The 25,644-nt window shown below is 32.7% G+C and overlaps 1 protein-coding gene across 3 annotated transcripts in view; it reads right to left on the bottom strand.

The window, feature by feature from the left end:
* GLS (glutaminase) overlaps window positions 1-25,644 on the bottom strand; it is a 78,893-nt gene that overhangs the window by 43,891 nt on the left and 9,358 nt on the right. For all 3 annotated transcript variants that reach the window (XM_045086512.1, XM_045086513.1, XM_045086514.1), the window contains exons 2-7: window positions 20,085-20,181; window positions 19,602-19,723; window positions 14,985-15,114; window positions 14,149-14,228; window positions 11,479-11,642; window positions 4,825-4,883 (exon numbers count right to left, since the gene is read on the bottom strand). In XM_045086512.1, the coding sequence (XP_044942447.1) occupies window positions 4,825-4,883; window positions 11,479-11,642; window positions 14,149-14,228; window positions 14,985-15,114; window positions 19,602-19,723; window positions 20,085-20,181 (652 nt within the window). The remainder of the gene's footprint in view (window positions 1-4,824; window positions 4,884-11,478; window positions 11,643-14,148; window positions 14,229-14,984; window positions 15,115-19,601; window positions 19,724-20,084; window positions 20,182-25,644) is intronic.

Below are 25,644 nucleotides of genomic sequence, written 5' to 3'. Positions count from 1 at the left end.
TAACAGGAATACGCTTAGACCAGTTTTAAGTCACTCTACAACCATTAGATATGCTATTTTAATTCTAGAAAAAGTTATAGTGATACACAGTAAGTACATTAGGAAAACTAAAAAAAATAATAATAATAAATTGGAGAAAATACATTCACCAAATGAAAATTTTTTTTTTCTTTTGGTGTGTGTGAGAAAGTGTTTTTATAAAGGAAGGGGACAGTCCTCATGGGCAGAAGGAGCTGCACTGTAACTGTAAGGAGTGACTGACAATATACATTTAAATTGTGTCCATGGGTAGAGATAAAGGAAGTCTCTAAAGGGATTTTCATATGTTAAAAAAGACTTACAGGAACCTGGAGATCAAAGGATTTTTAAAAAGCAAACCAAGTTTTGTTTGAAAACAGTAGTAATCCGGTTCCAGAGACTAGAAAAGTATACAAACTAGTTTCTCTGTAAACATACCTACACTAACTTAAGAAATTTCCATTTCATTAAAGAAAACGTTATGAATGAAAATGTGATAAACAGGCACAGAGTTTTAAACACTGGCTGTTAAAAGAATTAATATAACCATGGTGGAGTGTTTTTATAGCCTGTTTTTATAACAAACATACTCCTGAATTCAATTATGAATTATACATTAAGACACAGGTGAAAATATTACTGTTAACAGGGATATACGTTAATAAATTTAATATAAAAATGATTCATTTGAAGTCCATGCATTAATCAGTTATTTTGTAAGTATATCACTTGATTTCATTCATAAAGTATGGAGGTGTAAAAGCCAATGGAAAATTAGCAATCGCAAAGGAAAGAGGCATAAAAGAGGCAAAAAGAAGTAACTGAAAATGATTTTACAGAATACTCTTAGTTTAATCTTACCACAGAAAATGCTTTACAGCTAAATAATACTTGAGGAGTCACAGTAGATATTACAGGTAAAAAATAATATTCTAAATCTAGTATTATCTAAATTAACCCTAAATATAAAAAGTTCTGTTGGCAATAAATTATTTGCCTTTCATTAAAAAAAACCTCAAACAATTCAATCTGATATAAACCTGGAGTGAATAAAATAACACAATAAAATCACCAAATCCAAGGCATCACCCTGAGCCACCTTAAAAGTGTGGCTCACAAGCACATCCAAAAGGTTGCTGCTAACATAACCAAACTGAGCACTACATACATACTAACTAAATTCATCCTATTTTCATGGAGAATGATTGAATTGTCTTTTAAAAAGAAAAAAAAAATCTGTTTTTTTAAATTTAAAAATATTTCTGATTTTTTTTTTTAAAATCAGGCTTCTTTAAATGACAAAAACTGGAAAATACCACCAGAATAAGGAGAGACATAAACACAGAAGAGAATGTAACTTATGCGTTACCTTTATATACAAAAGCAGAATTACGGCGATTCTCTTCCAGTCTGTTGTCCTCTTTTCCCACCCCAGCCCTCAAGTTACCTGAAGATCTTAACTTTCAAACTAAATCTAGGTGAAGTTTTTACCATTGCAAAGAAAAAAATCACATACATATACTGCTATTTCATCCAGAGTTAACTGTGCTCCTTTCAAATTTATTTTTACTCTTCCTTTTAAACAAAGCAACCGTATTACCATCATCAGATAAAACAAACTGCATCAGAATGTGTTCCTTTAAACTTAGTAGTTACCGCAAAGAAATAAAAGGTATTAATTTTATAGTCGTTTAAATTATGTGCATTTTAAGTACAAAATGACATTTGGTTTTTTTGAAGGTATTTACCTATATAAGCTTTGTTTAAAATTTTAAATATTGGAGTTTTCCTATAAGTTTAGTAGTTAAGAATTTATGCAACAGGTTCCTTCTGTCCAAATCCTCCTCTTTTCCACAATCTGCTAATCCTTTTGAACATTTGCTCTGCCTCTTCCCCCATTTCCTGAGGATCATCTCCAATCCTACAAGGAAAAAATATCAATACTACAAACTTAAGAAATAAAGAGTCTTACTAAAGACTCTACTTAATTTTTGGGGTGGGGTGGGAGAAGACTAACACGAGGAGAAGGTTTTAATAGCACCACATGAAGTTTGAAAAAAAAAAAAAAACCATCCTTACCATCATCAACTACAAGAGCTAAAAAATAAAATTCACATCTAGTAGCCATGGTAAAATATCCACGCTTTGGATACTCAAATGGAAGCTCCCAAGAAATCATTGGTTCCTTACAGATAGCAGGTACTGAATAATGTCCAAAGAATGACCGTATTACACCCACTAAAAATCAGATGTGAATTTTAAGCCAATAAATCATCTTTTGAGCCAGTTAAAATTAAGAAAATAAAATTCCTGCTTTTTGGACAATATAACCATGCTAGGTAGAGACAAAGATGTCATCAAGAGAAGCAGCAAACACCCACATTAAATATGGCAGAGTGAACTGTAATGAAGTGCAAACAAACGAGATTTAGCTCAGGCCCGGCTCTGCTGCTGTCAATCCCTTTCTAGTCTCGGTTTCCTCGCTGCATAAAGTAAGTAGGCTAAACCTGAAGACCCTTTCAGCTACGGTTTTGTTACCTCAGTTTCGATTACCAATTCATAAATATGTGAGCATACGACCTTCACAGATCACATACAGATTTTTAGAGGAGTTTTGAATTCTTTAGAAAAAAAAAAAAAAGTCTAAAGAAGTATTACATTCTAGGACAGTCAGTTTTACAGAGGGAGATGAAGCTTACCCCTCCAAGACCTAGATGAACTTCATTAAAGAAAGAGAAAGAAACTTGTGAAACACTTCTAAAAACAAAACAAACATTCCAAGAAAGTGACCTTAAATATGAACTATATCCCAAAGCTGCATTTTCAACTTTGCCAGTAAATTAAAAATGTTTACATATTTAAAATCACTGATCCAATTTATAAATACAAGATGACTCAGTTAAACTTTTGCACTGTTGGACACTGAACCACATTTATGTTGTGTATATGAGTTTTTTTCACTGTTTCATATTAATGTGGCTCAATGTGACTTTTACGGCTCATGACTGCACATGGGAAGTGAAACGGAGGAAGTGATGCTGTGATGTGACCAGACATGCACTTACATGCAGCATTTCAGCATAGTATATGAAACCCATGAATCATTAAACAAAAGATGTTTAAATGCATGCAGTTAAGGAAAGCTTCCTTTAATCATTTATACATGCCCTTTCCTGAAAATATTACTGGTGTGCTATGTTACTCTTTCTCCAATATAAGAGTTCTTCAACTTGGACTCACAGATCAGGTTCGAAGGGTCTGTAAACTCCTTAGTTGATATAAAATCATCATTAAGTGAACATTTTTCTGGGAAGACCCAAAAAAGGTTCAGAACCATTCTAGTGGTTTTTCTCATCAAGCAAGCACTAATACGTAGGTTGTGTTATTGTAACTTTCTTTACTTCTCATTTGTTACTTGTTCAAATCTAAACAATTATTAATGAGATTTTCTCTCATCACAGTGTTCACTGAATTTCATTGTAAGGACCCATTTATACTTGTGTCCATCTCACACTACAAGGTAAGCAAACTACCCGAAGGAAGGACTGTGGCTAGCACAGATTTGTATTAAAATTTTCTACAATAAACAAATATTCTTTCACCTCAAACTGACGACTTTTATCTTAGGTAAAACAGTTATGTATAGCTAAATATTATAATGGGAAAAATAAAAATTTTCATAGTCTTCTAAATGAATTACATTAAAGAATAATCCTTGGCTATAATACCTACCTCACTAGAGTCACAAGGATTAAGTGGACCAATGCTTATAAAGTATTTGTCCTAAAATAACAACTAAACATACATAATTCTTATGACAGTAGTCTTCTATTTGAAAGCCTTTTCTCATGAACATATAAAATTTATTAAAAAGGATTTCCAGTATAGAAATTAGGTATATTTTTATTAATTCGGCCAAAGGCCCCAATATTCCTTACGTAACCAGGGTATCCCATCCTCACTAATGCATCTACAAAGCCATGTTGCTATGTCTTTTTATGCTTGGAAGAGATAAACACAGATTCACTGAAGAAAGTATACAAGTGTTCCAAACATAAATGAGATTTATTGGAATATAAATGAAATTTATAATTAGAAATTAAAAATCTAAATAGTATCACGCACTCAAATCATTTTCAAATACTTATTCCAAACAACATTAGAGCTTCCAATTATTAAGGCAAACCAGACACTAAAACAATCAAAACATACAATGTAAAACAATACATAAGAAAAATAATATAACTTAATAATTGGAATAAGTCTTACTTATTTTAGTTATGATAATAAGCAAAACAAATGAAAGAAGTTCAAATGAAAATCATGAATGTAGCTCCTGATAGTAGTAGGACTTCGGAATATTCAAGGGTAAATGTACTTTGTCTTAACAAAGTACCAAAACATTTGTTCCTACATATGCTGATGACAAACAGTTAACAGTAAAACGCTTTTAACTGTGTTTACATCTGTTTATTTTCCAAGAGCCAAAAGGAAAGGGAAGAAAAAAATATCAAAACTTTAAGAAGAAAAACCTCTGTGCCTATTGTTCAGCAGAGACTTCTTTTTGAATTTTTGCCAGATCTTCAGGTCAAGGGTAACTGAGTAACTCTACAGTGAGTCATCTGTTTTTTAATTTCGTCCTTGAGACTGTATTATTTATTTTTAAATAAATAAGAATTTTAGCTTTATACCATAAGATTTTTAAAAAAACTTTTCATAGTTCTACATAAATAATCCAAGATTCATCTTTATGCCTTAGTTATTTTTAAAAACTTACTAGGTTAAAAGGAATTGTCAACATTTTACCTTTATTAATGAAGTCACAACAATTGCACCAGCATTTACCATAGGATTGTGTGGCTTATCTGTAAAATATAAAAACAACAGCATCATTTCAAATACTTGATATCATTTTCCATGATGCATAGGTATTTCCTGCGAATATATATCTATTTTCCTTATGTAAGATATCGTTAGTCTTTTTTTTTTGGCAGGGGAAAGAGAGGGTGAAAGAATGCATTTAAGTCATTTACTTATCAAACCAATAATATATTTCTATAATAATCATATAGGAAAACAAAGATTCCTATGTATTGAAAGACAATGAATAGCAGTACAAAAACACATCAAAATTTCCTAACTCTACGATTTACTAGCTATTTGAATGTGGGCAAGTAATTGAACTTCGCTGTGCCTCAGTTTTCCCACCGTATGTTGGGAGTAATAAAGAACATCAACACCTCAGTGAGTCATCATTTCTGAATGAAGCAAAACACATGAAATGCTTAACTGTAAATGGCACACCCTTATGCACTCAAATAATATTGTTAAAAAATAACCTTGAAAGCAGCACCTCTAGTATGAAACCACTTTTGCTTTTTAAAATGCCTTATTTTGGGGACACCGGGGTGGCTCAGTTGGTTAAGCATCTGCCCTCGGCTCAGGTCACGATCCTGGGGTCGGGGATTTAGCCTCGCACTGGGCTCTCTGCTGGGCTGCTTCACCTTCTTTTTCTGTCTACTGCCTGCTTACCTGTGCTCTTGCCATCAAATAAATAAAATCTTTTTAAAAAATTGCTTTATTTTTGTTTTTATGAATACTCATATACATATGCAGAAAAAGAAAACACAAACACTATAAAGGGATATACCTATGATAAAAATATTATATGAGATTTAAATGATATTCTCTACTTTTCTATATTTCCTGACAATAAAGATGTATTTATCTTAAAAATACTTAAAATTTAAGTTCATCCAAAATCCTATCTCTTTTAATTCTTAGAACAAATAGAATTTCAAGCCTCAACTGATTACCCTGTCATTCATGGCATGGCACAAATGCCAAATATTAATGCCTGAGGATATTGACAACATTTATCTGAAAGCACAATTCCTAATTTATCTATCTGTGGTAGTGATTTGTTTTGGGGGGAACAAATTCATATCTAACTTGATAATTCAACAGAATTCACTAACTACATAATTATTATTCTTCTTAAATTTTAAGCAAGTTGCCTTCTGTAAAAGTAATCTATAACTAAATAACTCTGAGCTCTGGAGAACAGCCTGGCAGTTCTTCAAGAATTAAACAGTTTCCATATGACTAAGCAATTCCATTCCCAGGTATATAACCGAAAAATAGAAAATAAATAAATACATGCACATGAAAATTTGCAAACCAATGCTCACAGCAGCATTATATGTAATAGTCAAAAGGCGAAAAACAATTTAAATGTCCTGTCAACTGATGAATGTCTAAACACAATGTGATTATTTTTATTGTGGTATTATTACCCATACAATGCAATGTTATTCAACAATTTTTTTCTAATTCTATTAATCATTGTCTTGTTTTATAAATCATAAATAGGAGAGTATCGGGTTTTTTTGTTTTTTATTATTATTTTGTTATTATTTTATTAACATAAAATGTATTATTTGCCCCAGGGGTACAGTTTGTGAATCGTCAGGCTCACACACTTCTCAGCACTCACCATAGCACATACGCTCTTCAATGCATTTTTTTAAAAAGCAAAGTACAGATGCAATCTACCACATGAGAGCACTTTAATACACTAAGTACAACAGGCCAGTCATAAAAGACCAAATATCATATGATTCCATTTATATAAAATATCCAGAACAGGCAAATCATCTTTTTCTTTAAGAGAGTGAGTCAACAAGCCGGGGGTTGGGAGGGAGAGAAAGAATCTTAAGCACACAGGACTGGATCTCAGACCCTGCGATCACGATCATGACCTGAGCAGAAAAAGTCATGACAGAGCCACCCAGGCACCCCCGAGCAAGCTAATCTATAGAGACAGAAAATAGATTACTAGTCGCCAGGGGCGGGAGATAAATGGATGCTCACTGCTAATAGGTACAGGGTATCATTTTGGGCAAAAGTGTCCCAGAATGGATTGTGGTAATGGCTGTACAACCCTATTAATACACTAAAAGCCACTGAACTCTACACTCTAAATGGGTGAATTATATGGCATGAGAAGTATCTCCCAATAACACCGTTAAATTTTTTTTATTTTAAACAAATACAGACAGAATATTAGGTGATTGACAGTTTACCAGTTTACCCTCAATGTAAGATCAACAGTGATTTAGCAGCTATGGTTTAAACACTGTACATTTTGGGTTACTCATGATGATGATTGGCTCCAAATGTTAAAATTTAGTATAATATCAGAGTACTTACAATCAAGAGTTCACCTATCCCAAATCCCACTAAGAAAAGTCTGCCTTCTCTAGGTCACACAAAATGAGAGCAACTACTGTCAAAGAAAAGTACTACGTGGCAAGAGGGAGCCAAGAAACAAAAAATTTCCAGTATTATTCACCTGGAAAAAAAAAAAAAAGATACAGAGAGAAAATACAGAGATCAGCCTGTGCTACATTAGTTTATATTTATGTTTGTGTAGCTGTTTCTGTGTCTGCCCTTTCATGGTCTTGATATTATCATGTTCAGGCTCTAGAGCCTTTAGGAGGCAGCTAATGTGTATATTCCAATGGTAACACATAAATGTGTGCATTTAATATTATCTAAATTATAAATATTCTGCAAATATCACATCAGCTACATTTAAGATGACCTTTCAAAGAACATTAAACCATTTCATAGCATGACGCTGCAATTTTCAGATGTAAGCAACTGCTCTCTCTGCCTTTGGCTCAAAAGCCAGACACCTCAATGTTTGGAAATATACCAGATACTATAATATAACACCAGCTTTATTGCAGTCTAAAACCTCAGTCTAAAACCCATGACTATAAAATCTACTTGCTTCCTGCTCCACTCTAGGTAGGAGGGGAGAATTGAAAGGTTAAGCTAATTAATAAAATCTACCATCTGAAGTAATGACAAAAATTAGCTTGGTATAATGACAAAATGGACAAGGGCAACATACGAAAGTTAGGAGCACTTTTAACTAGAATGCACAAAACTGTTTAATTTTAGCAAGTATTTATTCTCCAAAGTGACTAAACATGCATTATATTACACTAGCAAAAGTTCTCCAATTGCTAAGCATACGAACCTTAAAAGATGTGGATCATCACTGAGGTTAAGTCAAAGGTTGCTAATGTACATACTAAAGAACTAAAATGTATTCATTTCAGTTTGATACGAATATTTACATTTTAAGTATTATACTAGAATTTTAAAGGGCAATATAAAAATTAAAGTATATTCTACATGAAGTTTAATCCTGCAGTGCCCACTTACCCAACCACCCAAACTTTGTTCTTCCTATATAAAATTCAGTCCTGTCTTCCTCATGTAAACTAGTTCGACACTTTTCTTTCTCAAATCTTTCACAATATAAACCAACATATATATTTTGGCTTCTGTCAATTACACACCTGTAAGATAACAGTTTGTATTTTGTCTGCACGTATTAGATAGATGTCTAACTGCTGCCATATTCGTTAGTATTAGCCTCATAAGTTACTCAAAGAACCAACATCCATTTACCCTGCACAAGCTGTTAACAGAGTGGAAGAAGGCTATGTAAGTATTTGTTAATTAATCTAATTTCTACTGTAAGATAGAAAAAGACTTCACTAGGTGACAGCTGTTTCCAAAAAGTGATTATGTTCGGGCGCCTGGGTGGCTCAGAGGGTTAAAGCATCTGCCTTCGGCTCAGGTCATGATTCCAGGGTCCTTGGATCGAGTCCCACATCGGGCTCTCTCCTTGTTGGGGAGCCTGCTTCCTCCTCTCTCTCTCTCTGCCTGCCTCTCTGCCTGCTTGTGATCTCTCTCTGTCGAATAAAAAAAAAAAAAAAAAGTGATTATGTCCATCAAGTAACCTACTTCTTGACAGAAAGTCTCAGACCAACTCTCCACTATAGGACTAAAATGTTTTTATGCTGTAAGAACACTGTATAACTACTGATGTTAAGAGTACTGTATTTTTTTATTATATTCACATTAATCTTAACTTACCACAATCTTACAAAGTTAGAAGAATATTAACACACATATTTTTTAAAATTTTATAATGCTAGATGCACAGACATGTATGAAGTGTATAGTTTCATCATAAATCTACCCTTGAAGTTTTAGGTATGAAGATGGACAGATTGTTTTTATCTGGGGCTAGTTTAAAACCAAAACTTTAGAGCAGAGAATCTATGCAGAAGCGGCACAGTGAGGCCTTCATTTTCCCATTACTTCTGAGACTCCTGGACCGGCTTGGAAGAAAATCAAAGACTATCAAGGTAAAACCTCTTGTTAAACTTCATATTTCAATTACAAACCAGTGCTAAATCCCTAAGTTTTTATGATTTTCTTCTTATAGATTACTGTGTCAGTAAATTATAATTTCTAAACTCAAAGCTACAGAGCAAAAAAAGGTATTACTTGTAATGTTCATTTATTCCATGCCCATTTTATTACTTTGTTGTTTTTCAAATATTTCTTCACATTTGAATTCCTGTATTTGTTCATTTCTATTCTTTTTTTTTTTTTTTAATATTTATTTATTTATTTGACAGATCACAAGTAGGCAGAGGCAGGAAGAGAGAGAGGAGGAAGCAGGTTCCCTGCTGAGCAGAGAGCCTGATGTGGGGCTCGATCCCAGGACCCTGAGATCATGACCTGAGCCAAAGGCAGAGGCTTTAACCCACTGAGCCACCCAGGTGCCCCCATTTCTATTCTTTAAATACCTCTCTCAAAGCCAATCACAATTCACCGGAACCACCTAGGTTATTCTATTTTGGCTTACATGGAAAAATATTAATTTTTCCTATAAAATGTTCTATCTTGATAGAACAAAAATACTAGTTATTCCCATATTAAATCTGGATGTCAATGGACTTAATAAATAAGGTTCCTCCGCATATGATGACCTTATTGAAATTGTTGGTTTATGATAATGTCCATAAAATCAACAGCAGCATCAGGACACAAAGACTATGGTAAACTAAGTAAGAAAATATAATTGCTCTCAAAACAAACAGAGATGCACAAGAAAATATCATATTTTTTTCTTTTAACTTTTATTTATTTTAGAGAAAAAGATCACAGTGCAGAGGGGCAGAGGACAAGCAGAGAGAAATCTCAAGCAGACTCCCTGCTGACCACGGAGCCCCACTATGGGCTCAATCCCAAGCCCTTGAGATCATGACCTCAACAGAAATCAAGAGTCAGATGCTTTACTGGGTGACGCACACCCAAGCACCCCAAGAAAATACCATTTTTATAACTTCATTAAAAAAAATAACAAGTATAAGGCACATTTCATTTTTATCCAGCACAAACAAAAATTGCAAAAGTGTATTTGTCACAACCATTATTGCAACCATTAAACTCCTTCACTCTTTCTTTGATTCTATCTTCACTCATCACGAATGAGCAACACAGTATATGTCAGAAAGACTGAAATATAGAAACCAATATATAGATTAGTGTTTAGAATTAAAACTTCTATCAGAAAACCACAAGCAACCAAACATAAAAAAGGTCTATCAGGGGTGCCTGGGAGGCTCAGTTGGGTAAACATCTGCCTTTGGTTCTGGTCAAGATCTCAGGTACCAGGACTGAGTTCCATGTGGGGCTCCCCGTGCAGTGGGGAGTCAGCTTCTCCCTCTCCCTCTCCCCCCACTCATGCTCTCCTTCTCTCTCTCACTAAATAAAATCTTTAAAAATAAATAAATAAAATAAAACCTCTATTAGATCAAAAGTACTCCCATTTTCCTCCCCCTTTGCTTTTAAATTCCTATTAATTGGTAAGATTTGTTAGTTTTCCAACTATTTAACATGTTTCTTTCAAATATTAAATGTTATGTAAAAGAAAAAGCAAAGATATTCATTATTATAACCACAGCCACTATAAAAACTTGTTATGCTGGAAGTTTCCAAATATATATGAAATACAAAAGTAGAAAGAATAGAATAAACATCCATGTAGGCATCTAAGTTAGCCTCAATAATTACCAACATACAGTAAAAATTCATGCGCAGCACTCCCAACTATACTCGCTGAATTATTTTACAGCAAATCCCAGACACTGAGATTTTATTACAAGATACTCTCCTATATGTGGTTAGGAGTGAAACAAAAATCTTACTCCCTGCCCCATCTTCTCTCTAGTCCTAAAAAATACTTATACATTTTTAAAAGTAGGTGATTAAACAAACTATGTCTATGGGTTCAACGGAAATTCAATGAGAAATGAAATAAAGTACAAATGTTTTTAATTTTCTTCAAAAATATTAAAAAATAACTTCTTTTTTTCTGAAATTTTATTTCTTTGTCAGAGAGAGAGAGAGCGCACAAGCAGGGCAGGTGGCAGGCAGAAGGAAAAATGGGGAGCCCAATGTGGCACTCACATGACCTGAACCGAATGCAGACACTCAACCGACTCACCACCCGTGCATCCCAACTTCTTAGATTTAAATAGGAAAAAGCGGTATTTCTTTTTCGAACTTTTATATTATTCTTACCATCTTCATTTAAAAACAGTTTGTTGAATCTTAATCCACTTGGCTCTTTTCCGACATATCGATGAACATATTCTGTTCCAAGATCATTAACAGCAATGGCATATTTCAAAGGTTTTACACAGGACTGAAGACAAAATGGAACTTTGGTATCTCCAATAGAATGCCTATTTAAAAGTAGATTTAAAAAATAATTAAAATCAACTGGAAAAATATTTGAATAACTGGAGTTATTTTTACATTTTAATTTTAAATTATAAAGGTTTTCCCATAATTTTACCACAAGTTTACTTGGATATTAAAGAATAAATATAAATTTTTTAAATACTGCAAAAAAAGGGCAAAAGCTTAAAAGTACACAGGTAATAATATGGTTCAGAATTAGATAATAAATAAGTAACGTGAAAATTTTCCTCTGAGGCCAAAAGGGTTTGGCCCTCCTTACTCCTACCAGTATTCAAGCATATAAAATGAACTAACCCTTTTAGAAATCAGTCACCACTTCTTCACTCATAGGTTTAATCATGGCTACATAGTGGTGGTTAGTTTTAAATAGGGCTCAGTTTGAATCTCACTCTATTCTCTGAGACCTTGTCCATAAACACCTTAGCCTGTGAACCATATCTACTCACAATTCCAGCCGCGTTAAAATAAACAGCACCAAGCTTTGTAAGCTGTATTAGAGCTGGCATTAATGGCATTATTATTACCACGTACCCAAACAATAGAACAAAAAGAAAGCTTTATATGTTTCCAAACTGGGATGTAAATGAGGTATAAAATAGGTATAAAAATGGAAAAACTGACTGACTCTATTATAATGTAAGGGCGGAGATCTTTCTTTTATTTACTGGGATCCCAGGTGCCCTGAACTATGCCCCAACACAAACCAGTCAATCATTCATTCAGGGTGAAACTCATTCACAGTGAAACTGGACACTACTAATAACCGTCCCTGGGCAAAACAGGTTAGAGGAGACATCAAAGGCAAAGAAACACCAGGGGCCAGCCACCTTACTTCCAAGTATATTATGGAATATAAATACATATGAATAGAGAGTAAAAGTACATAATATTCTTCCTATCATGTTTAGAAATAATTTCTAATTCAGACTGTAACTTCAACTTGATTGAATCATTCTTAAAACCTGACAAGAGCCTGTCTTATTCCCTTTCATTTAAAAATACATATGGTTCTAGTCCAAAGTCCACTTAACCTAAAAGAATCATTTCCACACACAGAGAATGTTTAAGAGAACAATCACGTGCACACCTTGCATTATAATCATTTCCTGCAAATATAAAAATTTCCATTGCATGATAAACCATTTCCTCCAAATACAAAAACAAGGTATCACTCTGTACTAGAATAAAGCCCTGTCTTCCCATGTATTTGTGTCCTTTTAGAGCACCCAACATTTAATTCAATACGCAATTAATGCTTAGTACATCTCATGGGCCCAAATGAGAACAAAAGCCTGTGATAATGGAGAGAACAACAAACTAGAAGTTAAGAGACCCAGGTATTTGTTATACCTCTGCCAGTATTAGAGGAATTTGGGGCCTCAGATATCTTAATGATGAATGGGCTAAGTCGTATGTCTTTTTACTGTAAATACCTGAGGAAGATAGTTGGTAAAAAAATAAAAAGATAACTTAGAAAGAAGGTATTTAAGATTGAAAATTATAAGGCTAAACAACTTGTAGTTTTAACAAAATTTAGGATAAAATTAATCACTGATATAAACTCATAAAGCTATATGCACTTAGGAGATGTACACCTTATTTTATGTAAGTTACATTTTAATTTAAAAACAAATACTTTAGTTAAAAACGAAAGGAACACAAAGATTGTAACTCTGAGCTAACCCTTCATGTTAATTTAAAAAATTGAATTTTCTGGCATAATTTTTCTGACTTGACAAAACCAAATTATAACACGATAAGAAATACTTGTATCTTACTCACAGCACAATGAAAAGTCATTCTTGAAAAAATATTCCAGAATTTTATCAACTTTTCAAGGGCCTCACATAATTCATTGATTTTAAAACCAAATCATTCTCTTTGAAGTGTCTTCACATCATTATCCTTTTTATAATTCTGCTAGAATATCATTTGTCAATGGTTCTGCCTACAGCATGAGCACTTCCCAAAGATCGCTTTCATGGATTTAAGAGACCCCGAGAGTTTGTGCATGACTTCTCACTTTGCAAGTGACAGACAGAAACTGATGACTATAACACTGTACCATCTTAACTAGCACACAACTCGTATCAGGAGCATGAGCAACAAAGACAGTGAGAGGCTGTTACTGTTAAACTAAGAAATGGAAACCAATTTTATTAGTGGTCAGTTCACTAGTGAATAATTTCATGTTTTGACAAGTCTGCTTTTCCTAAGAAAACTGTAATTGCAAGTACTTGAAAAATAAATACTCAAATAACAAGACTACAATTGTGAATGAGATGAAATACCTCATAAAATTTAGTGTAAGACTATTTTAGTTGAGTTTTTAAAAATTAAATTAAAATCTAAACTTATTTCCTTTCTTGAATTCCTGTCATGTTAGGCTAGTTTCCAACACAGAAGATAATCCTGTCTCCCTTGTGCTCACTGTTACGTAAAATTCAAAGCTTAAAGTTGGTTTCCATGAATTTGAAATAAACTCACCTCTGTCCATCTACTGTACACACAGACACACCCCACAAATCAGGACTGAACTTGGCTAGCTGAGGAATATAATCTGCAACCTATACAAAATATTGGGAAAAAATGAACAGAATACAAGCAAATAATATTTCTTCTACAAAAAAATTCATCTTAATTAAGCTTCCATGAATAAAGAGTTATTTTATAGTACTCAGTGGCTTTGTGGTTTATCTTTTGTAATAATATTCATAAAAATCAAGGGCAGAAGAGAGTTGAGGATTACAAGTAAGATCTAACTGACTTCTCTCAGTCTCCCTCATCCCATGTTTTCCAATGCATTCTCAATTCCTAGAGAATTGAGAAAAGCATATTCTAAAAGAGAAACTAAAAAAAGAGAGAGAGAGACTAAGACTTGATTTTCCTTAAATGTAAAGAAATAGAACTTCTTTAATCAAAGTCATGGTAGCAGGGTTTCATTACCTAAAAACTTTCAATTCAGAGAAAAAATAGCCCCTAGTATTTTATTTAGAGAATTTTTCAAATTTAATGTTTGAGGGTATCACATTTCCAGAAATTCTTAATAAAGTTACTTTTTTTAAAAAGAGTTAAAAGCGATTTCCATCATCTGAAAATCAAAAAGAATTCTTAAACTTAAGATTTCTCTGAAGCCCAAATAACAAAATTGAATATTTAAAATATTTTAAAAGATTTAATCCAGTAGCTTCACTTAAGCTTAAACTTAAACTTAAACTTAAACTAGCAAAGCACACGAAAACTCTACAACCTGAATTTCTATATCTCAACTTGAGCTTAATTAAGTGACTGGTTTAGGAAAATATTCACATCAAAAATTTTACCTTTCCTCCAGACTGCTTTTTAGCACTTTCAAATAACTCATCAATGTGAGAGGTAAAAGACATAAAGTCAGGAATGACAAACTTTCTTCTAAAGGCTTGTGTCAACAAAACGATGTTGCTCTGAACACATCTGTGGAATGTAAGAAAAAAATTAACTTACTGGGTACCTTTCAAATATTAGTAGTTGGTAATAACGATATTAATTAGGAGAATATTTAAACAATTAAGAAATTTGTCATTTTATATAACAAACTAAAATCTATAAATTATACTTTCTATATTATTTTCTTTCCTTCAAGCAGTCTTTCATGAAGTTGCTTGTAGGCTGTTGAGCAAGTTTAAGAAATAAATTAGATTGCCTAAAAATTGTGTCAAAGATTAAAAACCAGAGTGTTCCACCAGGTTAAATATCAAGAGCATCTAAAGACAAGTTTCTTAAGCCCACCACGGTGAGGCATTCAGCATGACATTTCATTAACAAAAACTGGACTTTAATATGTCACAGTTGAGAGCCTGTTTATTGATCCATTAAGTAACTACAGACATATATCCTTAGTTCCTATATAATTATTAGTAATATTTCACAAAAAAACTAAACTTTTTATATCTTAACATATTTTCTCTAAATTAGTGTGAAAAATCTGTATTTCCAAGCTAACAAATAGAGATAAAATCAACTTTATTTAGTCAGATTAGAATAAAATACTTGTAACAATAATGTATAATTTTAAATAAAATTATATATAAAGTAGTACAGTAATTAAGTTTACTTATATGAATCACCAAAAATATGAAATCACATTATTCTATTCACTATAAGATATGTAATACACTATGGAACAAAAGGTCTCATTGTTAAAAACTATTTAAAAAGATATGGTAAACCATGAGGATGGGAAAGCATGAAATCTAATGATTTGAACCAATATTCTGCTTTGTTCTAAAGGATTTAAGCCAGAAAATCAGTATACTAATGTAACCTTAAAGAGCTTTTTAGTAGGTTACAGTGAACCACCTTCTAAGCTCATCTTCTTAAGAGTCTCAGTAATTTGGTAAGAGAAAGTTAAGCCACTAACTATAAGAAGTTATATAACTTGATTCCTCACAGGTAAATGATGTGATACTATATTAGCTTCTTTGGGAAGAGAAAAAAAAACATCCAAAATAGCATTCTTCATAAAAAGTAAGCTTCAAATACTCTTCATCTGTTCAACCATGAGAACATCAACATTTTGATAAAGAGGATTTCCTTACTTTACAGATAAAAAAAAACTACCTGCAAGTAAATAATTTGCTTTAACTATAAAAACAGAAACGAAGAACTAGACACTCAGTATTTCTTTTTTAGTTTTTATATCTCAGTATTTTAATTACAACTGTTCCAAATGAAATATCAAATTAAAATTAAAAGTCCGATTTCACTTTTAACTATTAATAAAAAATTCAGAGATTATACTCACTTGGTCAGTATAAAATTAAAATACTGATTTAAAATAATATAGGTTATTTCCAATGACAAAGATGTACCCCAATGACAACATGAAAAAATTATAGTCCTAATTTCAATTATTAATAGACATAGAAATAATTGACATCCCAGAGATTAACAGATATTTACTTCAATATCAATAATTCAATGAATTGTTTTCTCATAATTTCAAAGTTAATCTAAAAATTAAATATGCCAATGATTTAATATTTAATGTTTTAAACAGCAATTTAATTTGCACATATGAGAGTTGTAAGAAATTTATACTAAAGAACACATTTCTCAGTAGGAAAAAGTTAAGACAATTCCTGATGTTAAAGCACTGTATCTGTATCAAACTTAAATCCTAATTTTTCAAGAAGTTATACATGGAAAAATATAAGGACTACTAAGCAAACTTAAATTATTAACCTACTACTAACTATTTAACTATTTAAAATTAATCAGCACTTTTAAAAGGAAGCTTTATAATTAACAAAACTCTATAGTCAGTGAAACTGGTTTGTCATTGTTTTTCCCTCTATCAGAAAGTGCTAGTAAAGGTGTGGAACTGACTTCACTGGTGAATTACTGTGCAAAACACAAACAATCTTACCACACAAGAAAGTGTTCACTGCAAACTGATGAAAATTACATGTAGTAAATGTTTTCATTGGAAGCTATTTGAATACACGTCATGAATGGAGCTAGAAAATTAGAAGTCCTACATAAAAATGAATTCTGAGAAGGAAGGGCTCAGACTTTTCAGCAAGTCACAGCTTTCTCATGCTTTGGCTTGCTCATCTGTAAACTGGGAATAAACATCTTTCTTCTTAAATGTTTATGATTAACAACTATAACACACATGTTTTAGAAAGTATCTCCTAATTTTCATCAGTAAAATAACATAATGGAGATGAAGTTTTTTTTAAAAAAAATCAATATACAGATACAAAGACTACAATTCATTTTCCTCTGAAACTGAAAAGACCAAAAAATCATGATCACACATAAAAATAGATCTAATATCTGTATAGTTAAAAATGCCTAAATAAATAAGGCATTCATTTTCAACACAATTATCTACTTCTATCAGTTTAAAGGATTATTGGCATTAAAAACAATTAATTATCTAGATGGGTACAGGCAGTCTCCAACTTTCAAACAGATTATGCTCCAAATAGTATGCTTAGAATTCACTTTCCCTTAAAAAAAATCCTATTTAATCATTGTTGCTCAGATTACCCTCAAAGGCTAAATATATTAACCAACAATATTTTCTGGTAAAATTATCAACACACTGACTTCAACCAAACCTATCCACCTTTATAAATTATTTCCCTGAGAAAATGAATTCACTGTAATATCTCCTTCCCATCAGCATGGAGAAGAGTTAGTTAAGTAACATTAAACTAGAAAACTTCTTATTTTGAAAAAGAAAAAAGAAAAGAAAGAAAGAACCTCTCTGGAGCAATCACCTTTCTAGGTGACCTCAAAAGGTTAATAGTCAGAGGTTTGAATTACTTCATTTGAGAGATGAGAAGAGAAATCGTTATGCCTATACATGGAGACTTATCCATTGCCTGCTTACATAAAACACCAAGCATCTGTCAAGCTAGGAACTGCCTATATTACAATCATCAATTTTTTTAAGAAACTGGATTAGTATTTAAAAATATGGTAATTGCTGTTCTTTTATATAATTATAGACAGAAAATAATACGACTATGCTTCCTGGCTTCATAATCAGTATACTTAGTTTACTTTTAATTTCATATTTAAACATAGCAACATGTTTATAAAGCACAAAAAATTTTAAACAGACTAAAAATGTATAAAATACTGCTTTCATTTAAAATTCCAAAGCAATTCCTTATACCTATTATCAACAGATCTACCTACTACCTCTTGACAATTTCACTCTCAGGTACACTAAAATAACTGTTCCGAAGGCACCATAATCAAGAGTACTTTGCTCGGAGAGTTCATGAACACTAAAAATAATCCTTATTGCAAAGGCACAGCTAACAAATTATTTCCTCCCCTCCACAAAGAAACATATTTCGAAGATTCAAAAATCTTAACACTAATTCTAACATGAACCTAAAACTTATACTTTATAAGGTCAGCTGAGTTAACAGAATCAAGAACCTTGTGGTAAAAAGACAAGAATCCAAAACTGTCAGCAGTGCTTCACAGCATGCCAGGAAACTCTGAAGGACTTCAGTTAAACAAATACCTTCAAATGACTTAATACCTAGGATATTTCCAAGAGACATCTAGGACAAATCACCAAGTCCCCAAAAGAAAATAAAACTAAACAAAAATACATATATACATAAAAATGAGTTTTCAAGGCAGATGCTAGAATTCTTTGTATCTCAACTTACCCTATCATCTAGAAAAAGCCAATGTGTTTACAGTTTTATACTGGTTTTTACCTAACTTTTATTAGTTTAAAATAACATTCACCTCTTTGGGATCCATTATAAACATGCTATCTTTTAAACCATTAAGAAATCAGACAAGTAGGAAGACATTAATGAAGAGAAATACTAAACAAAGAGGCAAATACATGAAAATCAAAATAAGCTCATTCAACCAAATCAAGGTATTAATCTCTAAAGCATCATTAGTTTTTAAATATTTTCAGGGAAATAAAAGCAGTCAAAAGCCCATGTATCAATATGTCTGAAGAGAAAAGAGAAGCAGACAATGGAGATACGTAAATCTAAGGAACACATGCTGTCTGAAGCCTTCTCATTTTATGATGTCATCTAAATCACCTTGTAGGAAAGAAACAGAGACCATATTGAAAAAGCCTGTAAGACATGCAGAAGAACTGGAGATCAGTTTGTGACAAGCCAGAGTGTGCTCTGTTCAAACTAAATGCGATCTCCATATACTATAAATTGGAAACATCTATGCCTACATTTCCTTAGAGCAGTTTCAAAGAAAGTCTACTCATACCCCTGTGCATCATAGAACCTTATGCGCACCACCTTTGTCAAACAACTGATATTTATAAATACCCCCTTTTTTCCAGTTACACAAGAAGCACTGGCATTCAAAGATGCAGTTTTGTTTTAAAAGAAAAATCACCATATAGCATAGCAAATCACCATTAAAGGTTTGGCAGAATTTTTTACTTTTTAAAAAGATCTTTGTCTAGCATGACACCATCTGATGTTGTTTGAAGAGTTAATCTTAACATATCCATACACTCTTTCAACCTGGGATCAGACGTTCGCAATCCTGTAGATTTGAGTGCCTGTTTTTAAAAAAATAAGAGTTTGTAAATACATAGTGCAAATAATGTATATGCTTATTCCAACTACAAGTTTTTATTCCTGTATATAAAAATTTCTACCCAGGACCTGAATATGTATATGGGCATTTTAGTGTCACTATTACCCACTTCCTGGACAAGTTTCTCATTGTTTCTTTCATTTTCTTTCACTGATTACCTTGAAATGAGCATGATGAAAATTTGAAGACATAATAAGAGAAACAGTGTCAGTCAGGATCTACATGTCAAATGAGCTTTAAGACTACAATTCGATATTACTGCATTATTGACTCAATATTACTGATTTTTAAAAAGTGTAACACAGAAGAATAGAAAAACTTACTGTAATAAATTTATGAACAGGTATTTTCTCTTGTCCTTCTGCAATTGTATAGAACAGCAAATCTTCCAAGCTAGGTAACAGACCCTGTTTTATTTTACTAAAGGGAAAAAAGAAAACAAAATTAATCCTTGTGCAAACATTTTAATGGATTTTAGGTATATCCATTATTAAATAATCACTGAATCACACTATAGCTAAGCTGATCTACTCATCAAGACTACTGCCATGGTAAATGCTAATTTACCAAACTCAAACCAGTTATTACTGAAATCAAACTGAAAAAGTAGAAAATGACTTATTAATGAATATAGATTTTTTTAAATCCCAGGTTTTAAAATCTTGATTACCATTTCTAGTGCTACTAATACCTAGTCATCTGTTACGGTGATACCCTCCAGTACAGCCTAATACAACACCCAACTCTAATTATAGAGCTCAGCAAATGTTCGGGTAAGAGTCAATACTTTGCTCTGTTTTTTAAAAATATGATGACTATATTTATATATTATTAAAATGTTAACCTGATTATAAAACCTGGGGGAGAAAGCAATTACATACTGGACAATAAAGGTCCTAGTTCTGAATCCTAGCTCTAATACTTACTAGCTGAATCACCTTGGATAAATTAAAGAACCTTTCCATGGTTCAGTTTCCTCATGTGAGACGAGATAATAGTGCCTACCTCACAGGGTTGTTTATTGTGAGGATCAGTTGACTGGAAACATTCAATGCATTTAGAATGATGACTGGCAGAGGGTAAATACTCAATAGATGGTAATTACAGTTAATATTTCTAAAGTGATCTAGGCTTACGTATGCAGACAAAATGCCACAAATCACAAAGGAGACTGTTAGAATACAATTTTTTTACTATAAAAAAATACATTAAAATCTTAATTAACTAATAAACTAGTATAAGATGCTGTAATTAACCAAACATTTAAACAAGAAAGGAATTTTTTCCTATCCACTAAAAAGCTTTCAAGTAAACTATAATGAAATTATAATCTTTTTTTAGCTCTGAAACTATAATTAACACATTTCCATATTCTGAACATCAATGACTGTATTACAGTGATGCAAGGATTATAGATCTAAGATAAAACAGATCTCTTCCCCATCTATTAAAATGTGAGAGAGAAAATACACACATGTATGGCATGCTGTATAAAATATTCTGGAAAAGACTTTATCTATATTTCAAGAAAGCAATAGAGAAAATTAAAGAAAAGGGAAGGATATAGAATACTCATTTTCTTAATTTTAGAACTTAATTGAGAACAACTCTGGACTAGCCATAAGGTATAATGGCAAGTTTCACAGGGAAACTGTATACATAACTTCTGTTAAGATAGACTGTCACAATTGCTTCTATACTGTTAAAAAGAGCTTTTCTAGTATCTAAATACTTCCTGAATTACCCAAAGATTATTTAATAGTTCCATACTTCAGTAAGACCATATGTACTTAATATTTCCTAATATAATTACCTCCCTATTATTCGTGGCCCATATATTTCCATCTTAAAACACAACAGAATATAAACTTGGTTCACAGAAGATGAACAGTTATACAAACACATATCAAATTTCTCCTAAAAGAAACATTAAGTTGATATTAGTATCATTTAAACTGGCTTTCAAAGCTGTTAGACCAACTTTTAGGTTTTAAAATCAACCTTAAAATTTATCAATTTCATGCCAAAGTTTTAAAAAATAAAGAGGATTACCATAGTTTAATGGCATATCCTGGAATTATAAACTTCTATGTATATAATGAAACAGGAGTTCAGATACTGGAGACAGGAGACAGGGAAACAGGAGTTCAGACACTGCACGGTGGCAAAAATGGATTTAGAACCCATTTCTCCAAATCCAGAGCCCAAATTATTCATTACTACAGTATACTGGCTCTCAAACTTACTAGCTAGTTATTATTTTCACAAAGTGGAATTTTTCTAGGACTTACCCTGATCCAAAACCATTAACAGCATTCAACAATACTGACGACTTAATTATTTAAAGAAAAACTGAGCTAGCCATCAAAACAGCAATGGAAAATAACAGACCAATTTTTTACAGAAAATGGTTTGTCAAATAAACTTCAGATAGTGATAGTTTGTCACTTTAAAAAACTGCAGAATAAGCTTTCTATATATTTACACTAGTAAATGGTATTTGCTTTGCTTAAAAGCTAAGCAAATGATATAAAATATACACTTCTTTAGCTTATGGTACAGAGCACAAAAAAATTTAAATGACCGTATTATTGTCACAGCTAGCAAAAAAAGGTAAATATTTACTTGCTTTTGGATGAGACTAATTTTTATCCATAAAAAGATTTAAGTCATCTCTAAAAAATGTGCTTACAAAATAAATAGGTCAAAATTGATACCTATCTCAGCATTTAAAAGTTCACACTCTGATTTGAGAATGAGTTAGCATCAACTCTCTGGTAAACAAATAAATGACAAGAAATTACTCCAAAGATCTTTCTTGATGTTACCCCCTTTTCTCTCTCCAAATTTAATTAATACGACTTTGTGACAACATTTCGCAGTAATGTGTTTTGCTATTAAAATTCAAAAGCTAAGGGGCGCCTGGGTGGCTCAGTTGTTAAGCGTCTGCCTTTGGCTCAGGTCATGATCCTGGGGTCCTGGGATGGAGCCCCACATTGGGCTCCCTACATGGTGGGAAGTTTGCTTCTCCTTCTCCCTCTGGTGCTCCCCTGCTCTGTTCCCTCTCTCGCTGTGTCTCTATCAAATAAATAAATAAAATCTTAAAAAAAAAAATTCAAAAGCTAAAAGCTAAAGTTTTAAGCATATAGTAACTAGAAAATCTTTCAGGCGTTCTCAAGTTTTAATGGCAAAAAAAAACAGATTATAGGATACTTTCAAATCACCACATTAGCCACCAGTGATGAACCTGAGTGAGCCATCCAGATTTCCTATGGAAAAATATAAAATAGTTATGACACTCAACAACTAAAATAAGATATACATAGAAGATCAGTAAATCCAAAGAAAAATCCCGTTTCATACCTTTTTATTCTTTCCCTTCTATTTCCGCTTACTTCCTAATGTCTGCCCTCAAGATCCTTTCACTCTCATTTTGTGCCTTCATCTATCTACCCATTCCTTCCTCTACTTTGTATCCTTACAAAATACTTACCTAGAACATAAAAATCATTACTTAAGAAGATGAAAAAGAAAAATACCATGTATTTAACTGGCATCGATGACATGTACAGCATGATGTTAGTTGTTGCTTACAGTCTAAATTGAAAATAGAAGACTCACATCATGAGGAATTCTAGTAAGACTATGGGATCCACTCTGAAAAATTACTTCACTGTGGACTAATAATGTAAAGCATTTTTAGAAGACACAGAATTTCAGCTGGACTTGAAAGATGGTAGGAGTTGAAAACATGGCAACAGAAAGCGATTTCCAGGGAAGAAAATAGAACCACCAAAGCAATGACGGTAAACATTCATTAGGTGTTTACAAGGAACACCAGTGACAGCCTAAGATATATGAAAGTGCCCATTTCTCCTTATGAGCTGTGAAAATACTTAATTTTCAGTGTTGAGAGAGATCTATATAAATAATAAATGAGACTACCTCTCCAAAATGTAATATGGAGTTTAAATTCAGGGTGAATTTCTGCAACATGAAAAGAGATACTGTCTTTGTTTATTGATCAATCAAATCAGTTACCAATACCAAAGGACAATTTAAGCTCCTCAGTCTGGTATTCAGTTCTCCATATTTGGCTTTGTACTATCTATTCCTAAACTTATCATTTTAATTAATTAGACTCACCAACCTGCAAATAAATCCTGCTACTGTGCCTTTAATTTTTTTTATCTATATAAGCCTTCTGTTTATAACCTTCCTTTTCCTAATCCTTTAAGGCATCAATGATCTTTTCAATCATTTGAGAGGGCTTTCCCTAACCAGATATTCTATACTCTTTTTAGCATGCACTGGGCCACATCACTAAGTTTTGTATTTCTCTAATACAGCCTATGTATGCTAAGCATTGGGGATATGAAGATGAATAAAGTAAAGATGCTCTATAGAATAGCAAAGACTACAGCAATGGGGCAAGTACTAGGACAGAAGGGTAAGAAAAGTATTGGCAAGTACAAAGTAAGCATTCAATTTTGCCTTGATGGGTGGGGGAAATCAAGTAAATATAATTTATAATTAGAAACAATACTGTAAACTCTCCATCATCAGTTTTAAATTTTATTAATTAAAAAACTCTAGTATCAAATGAAAGGAGGAAAATGAAAGCAAGCCTTTACTAAGGACAGCAAAATGAGAAGAAAAAAATTGAAATCAACTATATTGTCCTATTTTGTTAAATAACATTTTAGGTTATCTGACTTCTCTAAACTATAAACCTTCAAGACTAGCTTATTACCTTCTTTTTGGGGTGTGTGTGTGTGTGTAGAGGTCAACTCCATGTACCTCAAATGCACTGTATAGTATGGTAAACCTATCAGATAATTAGAAACTTTTTTCCCCAACTAGATTTAAAATAATAATAATAATAATAATAAAGGTCCAGGGCACCTGCGTGGCTCAGTCGTTAGTCATCTGCCTTCGGCTGGGGTCATGATCCCAAGGTCCTGGGATCAGGCCCCACAACACCCCACATCGTGCGAGAACACAAAAGAATGCTTTGGTATTTTTACTTATGTCATCATTTTAAAACAATGATCTTTAAAAAGAAACTGAAGTTGTTTTTAAATCAGTCTATCATTCTGAATTTCAAGTAACCTGATTGATAGTAATAGTTGTCCATCAACACCAGCAAATTAAATTAAACCAGTTGAGACCCACAGACATGGAGAAGAGTAGTGGTTCCCAGAGGGGAGAGGGGTTGGGAAGTGGGGGCCAAAATAGGTGAAAGGGATCAAAAGGTACAAACTTTCAGTTACAAAATAAATAAGCTATGAGGATGTAACTTATAGCATGGGGAACACCTTCAATAATAATGTATCCACTCTGTATGGTGACAGATGGTAACTAGACTTACTGTGATCAATTCCCAATTCATGAATATGTGGAATCCCTATGTTGTACACATGGAACCCATACAATATGGTATGTCGATTATACTTCAATAAAAATTAATTTACTAAATAAACCTACGGGGTTAAGTATTGAACTGATGAGGGACTGACCACATATCCTAAGTCTGACAGTCTGACAAGTGACAAATTCTGCTTATTCTCCAAATCATTTTGCCCCAAGGCTAATTATTGGTGGAATTTAAAAACAAAATCTTACATATTTTAAGGCTTTACTGTTAAGAAATGATCTCCTACTATCTTAAAACCCTATGTGCTAAAGTAAAGTTTACAGATAAAGACTCTGATCTCAGAGCCCAGCACCATGTCTAATGTCACACAGTTCTTAAGTGGCTGGACCAGAATTAGTCGTGGAAAGCTGGTCTTTGGTTTCTAGTCCTGGATACTTCCCGGTATACCACACCAACTACGCTCAGTTATTAGCTCTCCATTTTAGAAGGAACACCTGGAGCTCACT

This window comes from Mustela putorius, unplaced genomic scaffold, assembly GCF_011764305.1.
Source record: "Mustela putorius furo isolate JIRA1106 unplaced genomic scaffold, ASM1176430v1.1 tig00000992_pilon_pilon_pilon, whole genome shotgun sequence".
Classification (NCBI taxonomy): domain Eukaryota; kingdom Metazoa; phylum Chordata; class Mammalia; order Carnivora; family Mustelidae; genus Mustela; species Mustela putorius.
Note: the sequence above shows the minus strand (reverse complement) of the source record. Positions and strands in the feature narration are given on the sequence as shown.